The sequence below is a fragment of the Papaver somniferum genome, chromosome 11 (assembly GCF_003573695.1).
Source record: "Papaver somniferum cultivar HN1 chromosome 11, ASM357369v1, whole genome shotgun sequence".
Taxonomy (NCBI): domain Eukaryota; kingdom Viridiplantae; phylum Streptophyta; class Magnoliopsida; order Ranunculales; family Papaveraceae; genus Papaver; species Papaver somniferum.
In genome coordinates, this window is record NC_039368.1 from 78,448,497 (window position 1) to 78,460,142 (window position 11,646).

An 11,646-nucleotide genomic window follows, 5' to 3' on the forward strand; every position below is an offset into this window, starting at 1 on the left:
CTTATTTACATTTCAGCACTTTGCATTCATTTAGTTCCGCATGCATTTGCTTATATATGTTGTTTTCCTTTTATATTTGTACCCCATGCATAATCGCTACGCATGGGGAAGTTGGAGGAGGCCATGATAAACCCGTGGGTTTTGAGCCAATGAACCCACATCAGGGTATCATCATCGTAATCTCTTTAGACTTTAACAATTGATTGCGGGCATTCGGACCCTGCGTAGTTCGTGTGTCCACAACTAGAAATAACCCGTGCTGTAACGGCACCGCATCAGAAGAATTAATCTAAGTTCATGGTTTTTTTGTAGCAATTCTCAAACGTTACACAGGTTGATGAAAGTTTATTGTTTCTTATTTAAAAAAGATATGAGTCAAAATATTATTTTTATTGAATGATAAATTTTTTTTTGAATAATAAAATATGAGTGTAATAATATTAGTTTTAAATGGTTGTAACAATTAATTTTTCACTTTGTTGCTTTGTTGCTACATTAATTCTTTTAATTAGTGAAAAACCGACAAATCAGTGAGGAACTAATTTTTCACTTGCACTTTGTTGTTTTGTTGTAACATAATTAGTGAGGAACCAATTATGAGGGTCATCAATGCATATATCTGTACTGGAAGGAGGTTACAAATCTTACATTCATCGCATATCTATGGTGGGGGTGAAACCGGATGGTCGGATGCAACGTTTGTCTCTAGAAATGTTATATGACCGTTCTAAGCTCATGGGTTATTTTTGTAAATAAACCCTGCTGTAAAGGACTTGCTTTGATCTGATCTGTGATAAATGTATAAGTGTTTGTCAAATCACCTGAATCTTCTAAATTACTGGTGGTGCATTTGCAGATAAAAAACTACCATATGTTTCCTTCTCCATTTTGAAGACCATGTCCGTAGTTTTGATAACAACGGAATTTGTGGTTTCATTTGATATAGAGATTTTAAATAGATTTTTACCCCCATCGATTTTGGTTTTATTGTACAGGTAAAATTCCAAAACTTAGATTTTTTTTTTCTGAATTTTAGTACTAACAAAACCATTTGGTTATAATATGAATTCGTCAATTTTAGGATGCTTGTTCATTATTATGAAACCAAATAATTCCTCAAAATTTCCACCAAGTATTAAATACATGATGTTTTTCAAATAAATATTCGACATTGGAACGAAAAAAGATAATCCACTGTAAATCTTTTTTGCACCTTTATTTCAAAATTACTGTTAGTATACACCATTGATCAAAATTAGACTCTATTGGAATTAACATACGTGCACATCGTTGTTCAAAATATTTCTTCATGGTGTCTTATCATATCTAACTGGTTCCAAATTTATTTATTTTTAAAATATGGATAAGTTTTAATGTTATTTTTCTTTATTGGTTGATGAAGGGTGATTTATTTATTACAGACAATAATATCAACTATAAATGTTTTTAACTCCAAAAAATATAAATGATGGTCTTTATTTATCTCTTTGTCACATTTAATGTTTTTTTAAGATCATAATGATTAGAGGAATCTAATTAATCTGTGTTCATAATGAAAAGAAGTTACAATTGTTACATCCGTCGGATGTCTTTGGCTTGGATGAGATTGGGATGGTCGGATGCAACATTTGTCTCTCAAAATGTTATCCGACCGTCCAAGGCTCAAAAACCCATCTTGTTTTGTATTATAGATAGAATAATATAGGTTCAAGTTTCTATGTGTTTATAGGCGGTAGAAAACTTGTTACCCAAGCATGTATAAACCTTAATTTTTTTTTTGTCTTTCCTCTAATAGGAAAGGAAATATATCAAATTGAAAAAAATTACATATCATTATCCTGATGAGTTATCCAACCCGGAATATTGTTTTACTATTTTTCAGCTAAAATACTAGCTACACCATGTTTAGCCAGCGAGTGAGCAACATTATTTGCATCTCTATGCACATGTGTGCATTTTCAAGCTACACAAGAATTCAAAATAGTATTACAATCGGTAATTAAATTTCTTGTTGTCCACTTGATTGCATCCAATTCACCATTCAAAAAAGTGATAACATTTTTAAGTCACCCTTTAAATACAATGCATGTACTCCTTTACTTCTTGCCAAAAATGTCGCTCCCAATAATACTTTAGCTTCAGCCTGTTCAGGATCTATCGCTTTGGTCCTACAACATCGAACTCCATCTGTATTATTGTAAAATTTCATAGAATTAGACCGATACCAACATCATTTGTTTCGTCTTTATATGCTGCACCAAAATGTTAGACATAAAAAAAAAGATAATTTTGTTTGATGAGAAGTTCGATTATATTTATGTATGGTGTTCTCGTGTCTAAGCGATCGAGGATGTACATTATCTGATTTTCTTTCCCAAAAGATACTCCAATTCGTGCGGAATATTCACCGGTTGGTTTCGCTAAGATTTTAGGTTCGATAATAGGTATTTCTAGGTTCAGTTGTTTTAAAATCTCATGGATAATTTATATTCATCACGATTGCTAAAGGTAGGTACCAGCATTAGCAAGGATGATATCATTTTTATACAAGACAAACAATTTACAACGTTCCTAGATGTTGGATCACTCAAATGATACCAGTCCCGCCAATTCTGTTATTCTCCTTTAGCAATCATGCATATTTACATCCCAGAAAAATTCAATTTTGGTTGCCAACAACTATCTAGTATAGTGGTCATAGCACAGGCGGGAAGAGGTAGAGGATCGATTCCCACTATGGATGGAAGCATCCCCTATTTTCACTATGGATAGAACTAAAGGAGAGATTGGAAGTCTAAATGGATAGAGCTCCCTAGAACTGGGATAGGGTCTTGTTGACGAGATGGCGGTTGATTTTGGTCTTATTAAGGGGATGGGCTTAGATGTGCCGTGTTAAAAAAAAAAAAACTCAACATTGGTCGAACATTTGCTGCAAGATTCTACTCAAGGGAATTGCTTGGTTTTGATGGTTCCCATCTTCATTTTTTTTTTTGGCTTTCAAGATAATGAGTTTTGTATTTCTTGAGGAGGTGAACTAATCCCAAAATTAGTGAAGGGTTACAAGAGGACCAATCGCAAATCCCAATACATACTGTGATTCTCTCAAGAAATACTCTTTTTTCTTTCTAAGATATTCTATTAGCCTCTCCTCTCTCATCTTGGGAAACCTCTTTTTTCTTTCTAAGATATTCTATTAGCCTCTCCTCTCTTATCTTGGGAAACCTCTTTTATAAAGAGGTTGACTTACATGTACACTCAAGTGGACAACCACCTTTTTACGATGGGCTTTACTGTACAACAACGTCTCTTTGTTACGAGCACACCCTCACTGTCAAATCGCAAATTCTACGAAAAACCAAGAGCCAGTAGGCAATGATATTCACGTGATTTTGAGTTGGTAAGAGTAAAAAGCAAGGAAGTAATGTTGTTGGCGTAATTGTTGAGTTAAAGTAAGAAACAAGATTTGTAATTTTGCTTCAAATGAATGCCAATATCTTTTCAAAAATGGTGCTATCGTTGTTGGACGTGGTTTACATTGCACTCCATCTTATGGCCCATACATCCTGTATATTAAGCTAAGGCCAAGAAGTCCTTGCTTCTACTGTGTGTTGCTCTTAAACTTAGGCGCAATTCTATCTTCATTTCCACTCCGAAATTGGGATTTTATGAAGACGAAGCGAGAAACTGGTTGTTTTGACAGGGCGTCACCAGCACTCAAGGAAATCTTGCTCAAGTTCTATTATAGGTTAGTGATTCCAGGTCAATCTTGACTTTCTGAAAAAGAGATGCACTTTTTATTTTTGAGCAATTCGCAAACTTATGCACCAAAACGTGCATTTTAGTTTCTCGTAGTTAAAGAACGAACAAGAGAGAGGAGAGCACAAACGCGGAAGCATAAAAGACTACATTGATAATAATTCGATGTATTAACATTCATGGCTCAACAGCTTATTTATATTGTTGACAAACTTGACTGCCACTCAAGGCACTTTCCTAACTAAGATCAAACTTTAAACATAGACACTTTCCTAACATAAACCAATTTCCTAAAATACAAAAGACTTGTTTAACAAGATAAACGTGTGTTACTCAACACACGTACTGTATGCATTAACACCCTCCCGCAAGCATAACGGGTGATCTTGAACCTTAAGAGAGAAAACCGGTCTTGTTTCAGCCAAGGAGCGTACGCTGGATTTGGGTCTTCACTGTTGGGAAGAGTTGGAGATGGACATGGATTGTCGCCGGTAACAAAACTATCGAGTTCATACTTTGGAGATACGTGAGAAACTGAGCACGCCATAGAGAGTAAAACGGACATCAAGAAGTTTAGGTATAGAGAAGATTTGATATAGTTTAGGTATAGAGAAGAATAGAAGAGGTTTAGAAGAAGTGTTCTTTTATTAATCTTCGGTGATGTATGTAGACGTGGGCAATAAAGAGTTTGGTAGATTTAATAAGACAGAAAAAGTTAAGAATTTAGAGAGACAGGACTCAAGAGTGATTGGATAAGCCGAGAGAGGTGATTTGTTGAGAGAAGAAGATAGACTGAGATTTCTAAGAATTTGTTAGGTTTGGTGATGATGAAGTGAGGGTAGGTGATGGAATTAATTAATTAAAGGATAAATAAGAGAGGAACAGTGGTTTCGAGGAAAGAAGCAGTCGGATGGAATGATTAGAATAAGACAAATAGAGTGAAAGATGTGCATCAGATGAAGAGTGGGATCCGCGAGATATTGAGAAAGTTTACTGTTTAACAGTAAAAGAAAAGAGAAGAGTTAGATCAAAGAAAGTGGTAAGGGGTGATGTGATGTTTATTAAGCACCAGGGAGAATTTTTTTTTTTTTCTTTTGAGAAAGAATTAAAAGAAGATAGAGAATAAAAATTGGTGTAGAACAGGTGGGGAAGAAAAAGTTGTGGAAGAAATTAATCAATAATGAAAGAATTCGTGGGAAAAGATGGTGAAGGAATATGGATTGACGGACAGCGAAAACAATAAAGAAAGGTATCGGGATCGGAAAAAGAAGAAAGGTTGGAAACAATCAATTAATTTAACGAGGGAAGATGAATGAGAAGTTTAGGTTTTCTGAGTATGAAAGAAAAGTAGAGAAAGCTAAAGAAGGTGAGGATCGAAACTTGCTCTGATACCAAGTTAAAGAACGAACAAGAGAGAGGAGAGCACAAACGCGGAAGCATAAAAGACTACATTGATAATGATTCGATGTATTAACATTCATGACTCAACAGCTTATTTATATTGTTCACAAACTTGACTGCCACTCAAGGCACTTTCCTAACTAAGATCAAATTCTACACATAGACACTTTCCTAACATAAACCAATTTCCTAAAATACAAAAGACTTGTTTAACAAGATAAACGTGTGTTACTTAACACACGTACTGTATGCCTTAACACTCATTAACCAAGCTCCAACTTTGCAGTTTAGTTTGTTTCTTAACTAAAGTATACTTTCTTCATTGTAGCAGCCATGAAAAACAATCCGTTACAGATTACCAATTAATTGAATTTGGATCAGTGCAGTACCATGTTCAGGTAGTTTTTCATACGTACTTACCGGTATGCATATGATCACTGTCATAGAGTAGCTAAAACAGTTCGTTTGAGCCAACTCTTGTTTATAATGCAGGTTTATTCTCAAGATTCTCATTACATCTACTTATCAGTATCAAGCCCATTGTTAACCCAAGGAACATTTTTATCACACGGACTTTCAAAATGTATTTCACAAAGAAGCTATTCTAATGTCATGCAAGTTGCAGAAACCCCTAAAGCAGGATATCCATTGACTATCCGGATCGACTTGTCTAAATTCATAGGTAATTTATTCATTCTATACCAAGGATCTAGCTTCCAAAACTGTAAATAATGGATTTTTGTGTTCCAGAAAATTGTTTGAAGCTAATTACAAATTTACAAGTATATCATCACTGCATGCTGATATAGTGTGCTCACAACTAAAAGAAATGTTATGCGTCACAAGTTTTAAAAACACCTCTCAAGGAATGTACAACAAGCCCATCAAAGTAGTGCTTGATGCCAAAGACCATTTTTTTGTAATCACACAGGTATCGTAAAAAAAAACTCGAACTACTTTCAGGCGAACTGATTTCGACAACGTATATGGGAAGTGACCTGACTTCGTTCATTTGTTGTGTTACTAAGCCAGAGAAGACCGCCGTGGTGTTTCCGATGCGATTTGGAGATGACTCGGATGTGATTATTGCAACAACTTTATTTCAGGTTGATGATCGACTAAATTCATTGCAGCACATATTTTTACTTAGTTGAACGATCATAAATATTTTCTCGTACAGGAACTTGTGGTTTTGGGTAGTTCGAAATCTTGTGCTAAAGCACCTTCTTGTACTTGGTCACCAATTCCTCCTGCGGAATTACGAGGAGAGTATTTTGAAGATTTAACCACCAATGGAGGGTTCATGTCTTTTGGTATGTTCATAGTTCTTTTTTTTTGATATTATCAGTAGTTTCTGGAAATTTGGATTTGGATTCATGGGAGTAGGCAACGTTTACAGATGTTCTTTCACGGCACATTAAACGTTCAAGAATTGACAAGACCGTCTGGAATTTGTCAAATTTTCAAGCTTATGTGAGGCATTACGTGAAGGTAAGTTTGGCATTGTGCTTAAACTTGTACAGTCTACGTAGTGCATTTGAGAAATCCTCCAAGCTAACAAGATCTGAAACCCAAAATGCTCAGTGCACTAGAGGTTTTGTACAAAGGAGCATGCGAAAGCGCGTGGAACGTCTATCGGAGGTGCCAAACGATGACTGCTTACGTGCTCGTACTTTTATTGACACATCTCTCCATCTGATGTCTATTTTCGTGCATAAATTTCAGATGCTATTGAATCCAGCGTCAGCAAAACAACATGAATCTAGCTCCATGAAGAACCAAGGTACGAACTTGAGTTTTCACTTTGAGTTTTTCTTAGGTACCGGAACAAGTTACCATGTTACAGAATGGTTTACTGCAGGGCATAGACGCATGAAGATATTCGGAAGACTCTCAAAAGCTAAACTTCTTAGGAAAAAATGTAGTGGTTTTTTAAAGAAAATCATGCAATTACGTTCCAAAATCAAAATTCATGGACTTGACCAAATTCGCAGGCGATGGTTAAAATTCTCGGAATGTTACTCCTCAAGGAGTTATACTAGATTAGATTAGTAAGTGCACGTTTTGTAATTACTGTACGAGAAAAGAAGCAGTGAATAACAAAAGTCTGACGATTTTATTCTTGTGGTGAACCATGACAAATTTACAATATTAGTGATGTAATTACTGACATTCTGATACTGTATGGAAGAATACGAGGTGTGAATTGCTTCATATGCTTCATTCTTCTTTGAAGAGTTCACGACCGATAATCATTCTCCTTATTTCACTGGTCCCTGCACCAATCTCAAACAATTTTGCATCTCGGAGAAGACGGCCTGTTGGGTACTCGTTCACGTAACCGTTCCCTCCTAGACACTGGATAGCCTGCCATATAAATTGAACACGTGATTTGTTAGTAAAAAATAATAATGTCAGAGAAGGATATTTAGTAGAAATCCAAAGCGGAAAATGGTTATGCCGGCACTAAAGGATCAATTGTCAACCAAATTGACTACCGCGGCACAAATGAGGCCCAGTAATCAAATTCAGGTTGATGATCGACTAAATTCAAGTGGAAAAATGGGCCATAAGATGATGCAGCAGCATCTGAACCAAATTGTGCACGAATATACAGAATCCAGAGTAGGTTATTCTCACCTGTAGAGCAACTTGAGTGGCATTTTCAGCTGATAACAGTATAACTCCAGCACAATCCTGAGAATTCAATTTGGGAAACCAACTTCAGTATACCTCTGATCATCTAAATGCACATACTACACTGAGAACAAACCGGTATATGGTACTTAGGTCTTTCTTTTGGACATAGGTCAAACAACTAAAGACATACCAAATCAGAGACTCAATGAAAAACAAAAACAAAGATTAGTCAAGAACCTTTCGGTCGATCTTGCCATTATCACAGTCCCTAGCAACGGAATACACATACGATCTGCCCAACAAAAAAACCATCTAGTTGAGTCAAATGATATCCCATGGTGTGACAATTGACTACATTTTGAGATCATAATCGTACCTTGAAGATTGCAGAGAAGTATACATGTCCGCTAGTTTCCCCTATTTTTGCAAATGAAAATAAGTCAGCCAATGGTGAAGTGGGATCTAGTTCATGCACACTGCAGGGGAGTGAATCCATATAGCATATGAAAGAAACACATACAAACCTGTATTAGCTGGAATTCTCCTATTGGACGACCAAATTGTTCTCTCTGGCGAACATACGGAAGAACTTCATCAAGGCATGCCTGCATCAGACCAAGTGGTCCACCCGCCAGAACAAGTCTCTCCAAATCTAGCCCCGACATCATGACGTAAACTCCTGAGACAATGAAAAAAGTAGATGAACATTTAATGTTCACATGATCCAAATGTTATCATTTCACATAATCAATTCAAGCTATATTTGTTACAACATTAAATGGTGTTGTGAGCTTGGTTCATTTTTAGAGGCTGAAATCATGATAATACCTTTGCCTTCCTGTCCAAGGATATTTTCTTCAGGCACAAAACAATTCTCAAAAACCAACTCGCACCTGCATCCGTATTGTCTTTTAGAACATGAATACATTGTTAAGGCTGCATCATATACAGAACAAGACCGGGATCGTGGATGAATAAAGTGCACCTACGTGTCACTTCCTCGCATTCCAAGTTTGTCTAACTTCTGGGCTGTGCTGAAGCTGCAAAAACAATTTCAGGTCTTATGTATAATAACATTGAAGTACGGATATATTTTCAGTTGACACTGTTGTGTTTATCACAGCAGGATTTTGTGTAAAAACAGTACCCGGTCATCCCCTTCTCAATTATAAATGCTGTGATTCCTTTTGATCCTGCTTTAGCGTCTGTTTTTGCATAAACCACCTGTTTTGCAACTCACTAGCATCAGTAATTATTTTATCACTGGAAAAAAGCTTCCATGGCCAGAAAAAAGCGATCAAGCAGTTAACATGTTAAGTATCCTCTTCCTCTGTCTAATCAAAACTACAAGAACCCTATTTTGGAAAAAGTATTCCGCAGAAAACAGCAAATTCACACAGGAAGTATAATGTTATATGTTCAAGAGATTTTTCAAGTACCGTGCTATGAGTGAAAACAACAGCCTTTTCCTGAGTGATTTCATACTACAGGACTAAGACCCCATTTGGGATCTTATAGTTTACCAAGGGTTCAATTGTCTTATTTCCACACCACACCACAACACACAGTAAATGGAAGAACAGCGATTTCTCGAGTCACAATGTTACCACAGTAGGCCTGCAACTGCAAGGATACCTTATACATTGACAAAAATGCCACACAGAGGATATGGTTCTAGAACAAAATTGAAGTATCTAGACTTTCTAATCATGCTTGAAATAGTGTGTTTTCTGTCGTGAGCTTGAGTATTAGGACAAGGCACTGGTACTCATAATGTAAGTAAACTACTTTCCCATGAAGTATATCTTGAAAAGTTTCTCTAACAAGTTTTAGAAATCGTACTAAATGAGAAATAGGCAGCAAGAAGCTGTTGAGACAATTTTCATGCATTGCAGAAGTATAAAACAGGATAATGATAATACCAATGTTTGAGCAACTGGGCCATTCGTGCACCACATCTTGTTTCCATTAATAACATAACCACCATCTATGCGATCAGCTTTGCATTTCATGCTGACGACATCAGATCCAGCTGGTCATTACAAAAAAGTTAGATTGTTAATAGAACAGGTAAGATATAATTTCTCCATAAACACTCAGTTTGGAAATGAAGTTACCATTGGGTTCACTCATAGCCAAAGCTCCAACATGTTCCCCGCTGATCAACTTCACGTTCAACAGATAGCACACATTTTAGTTTGTGTAAAGCATTCAAGCGAAGAAACACTACATTCCAAAGCGCATTTGTGCTTTTAAAGCAGAAACCAAACCTTGGGTAAATACTTCTTTTTCTGAGCAGGGTTTCCATGCCTCACCTACAAGCCATTAAAATCAAATTACTACAAACTTATTAAGCATGACAAACATAAGATGGTTCGCGAATTTAAGTTCTCCAATTTACCAATTGATTAATGCAGAGGTTCGAATGAGCACCATAAGAAAGGCCAACAGATCCAGATGCACGGCTAATTTCCTCCATTGCTATGCAGTGGTATAAATAACCAAGTCCAAGTCCACCATATTCCTCTGCAACAAAAACTCCATTAAAGCCACATAGACAACCCAAGAGGTCGAACCTTTTGTTGCTGAGTAGAGTAACCATTTTCAAGCAATTTTCCTTCAATCAACTACATTATAGCACAATTTGAGCAAACCAATAAGTAGAGTATGGGAATCTAAAACTGATCTATACCTGGTGCAGTAATGCCATGGAGATTAAACTCCCCCATGAGCTTCCATAAGTTAACCTCCTGCAAGAAGAAACATGATGAAGCTCTCAACATCCTCAAAGAAAACAACAAATCGGGTCTTATCGAATACCCTACAATCTCTAATGTTATTACCTTTGGAAAATAGTTTGATTTGTCAATATTCGCTGAATGAGGAGCAATGTGCTCTTTAGCAAATTGTGCAACACTTTCTTTAAACTACAACCATCACAACATAGTGTCAACTAAATGAAACTAAATTGAAAATTTTCTTTGTTTTCAGAAAAAATTAGTTCAGTACTGAAACAAATTTGAAAAACCCAGACCAGAATTTGAATCTAAATGATGAATCAAGAAAAATAAAATATGAAATAGATGTGGTAATGAACCTGAATTTGGGTATCATCAAAGAGTAAAGAAGTTGAAAAACAACATTTCTGTACTTGGTTTCTGATTATAGCAAGTGATTTCACTGAAGAAGATGAAAATAATCTGTACATCGTCAATCTTAATTTTTCCAAGAAATTGAAAAAGTAAAGAAGATATAGCAGAAGTAGGTTAATTTAGTATGGGTGTTTTTTTTAAGGTTTGAACTGAAAATTCTAGTTAATGTTTTGAGTTGTAATTGATTCTTTCTTAGTAGGATTTATCAACTAGTAACGAAAGTGTGATTTACTGAATTTTGAGCTGTAGATTAGTATGTGAGTCAGCATTTATATCTATCTATCTCTTTCTTAAAGAAAGAAAAAAAGTGTTCTTTCTTGTTCAGTCGCTGACGTGTGTAAGTCAGCAAGCTGGTGGGGATAGAAATTAGAAAGGCAATCCAAAGAAGAGTCTTATCAAAAATTTCCTTCTCCTACGAAAGATTGAGTTCTCTCTCCCGCATCAATGAAGTGGGGGGTCAAGGCTAAGGGGCCGAGAAAGTTTTACTCTATATTGCACGGACACGGCTAGAAAAATGTCATAACCCTGCCGGACACACGATCGGACACGATATGAGTATGACACTTTCCGACACTCGTTGAGCATGCCACGTCATGTGTCTCGTAAAATTGATATTGGACATTTTCGGACGCACCATAAATGATTTATTTTTGTTTGGAAAATAAAAATAAAGTAAATATGAAGCTAAGCTATTCTT

General features: G+C 36.0%; 2 protein-coding genes across 3 annotated transcripts; one reads left to right on the forward strand and one right to left on the reverse strand.

The window, feature by feature from the left end:
- Positions 1–3,625: 3,625 nt before the first annotated feature.
- LOC113322750 (actin-related protein 2/3 complex subunit 2B-like) lies at positions 3,626–7,299 on the forward strand. 2 transcript variants are annotated; one of them, XM_026570895.1, is made up of 10 exons: positions 3,626–3,745; positions 5,489–5,555; positions 5,650–5,839; positions 5,985–6,088; positions 6,186–6,263; positions 6,338–6,470; positions 6,557–6,648; positions 6,742–6,798; positions 6,883–6,940; positions 7,019–7,299. In XM_026570895.1, the coding sequence occupies exons 1-10, from the start codon at positions 3,666–3,668 to the stop codon at positions 7,207–7,209; spliced, it is 1,050 nt and encodes a 349-aa protein (XP_026426680.1). In that variant the 5' UTR covers positions 3,626–3,665; the 3' UTR covers positions 7,210–7,299. The 2 variants fall into 2 exon arrangements, with proteins under 2 accessions (XP_026426680.1, XP_026426679.1); XM_026570894.1 differs by having other exon boundaries at positions 3,630–3,745; positions 5,486–5,555.
- Positions 7,201–11,270, reverse strand: LOC113322749 (isovaleryl-CoA dehydrogenase, mitochondrial). Its single transcript, XM_026570893.1, has 15 exons — positions 10,895–11,270; positions 10,641–10,724; positions 10,490–10,547; positions 10,199–10,323; positions 10,068–10,112; positions 9,915–9,963; positions 9,720–9,829; positions 8,945–9,021; positions 8,787–8,837; positions 8,626–8,690; positions 8,322–8,476; positions 8,174–8,214; positions 8,035–8,089; positions 7,798–7,854; positions 7,201–7,524 (listed from the first exon to the last, which is right to left on the reverse strand). The coding sequence occupies exons 1-15, from the start codon at positions 11,003–11,005 to the stop codon at positions 7,378–7,380; spliced, it is 1,230 nt and encodes a 409-aa protein (XP_026426678.1). The 5' UTR covers positions 11,006–11,270; the 3' UTR covers positions 7,201–7,377.
- Between the last annotated feature and the right edge of the window lie 376 nt (positions 11,271–11,646).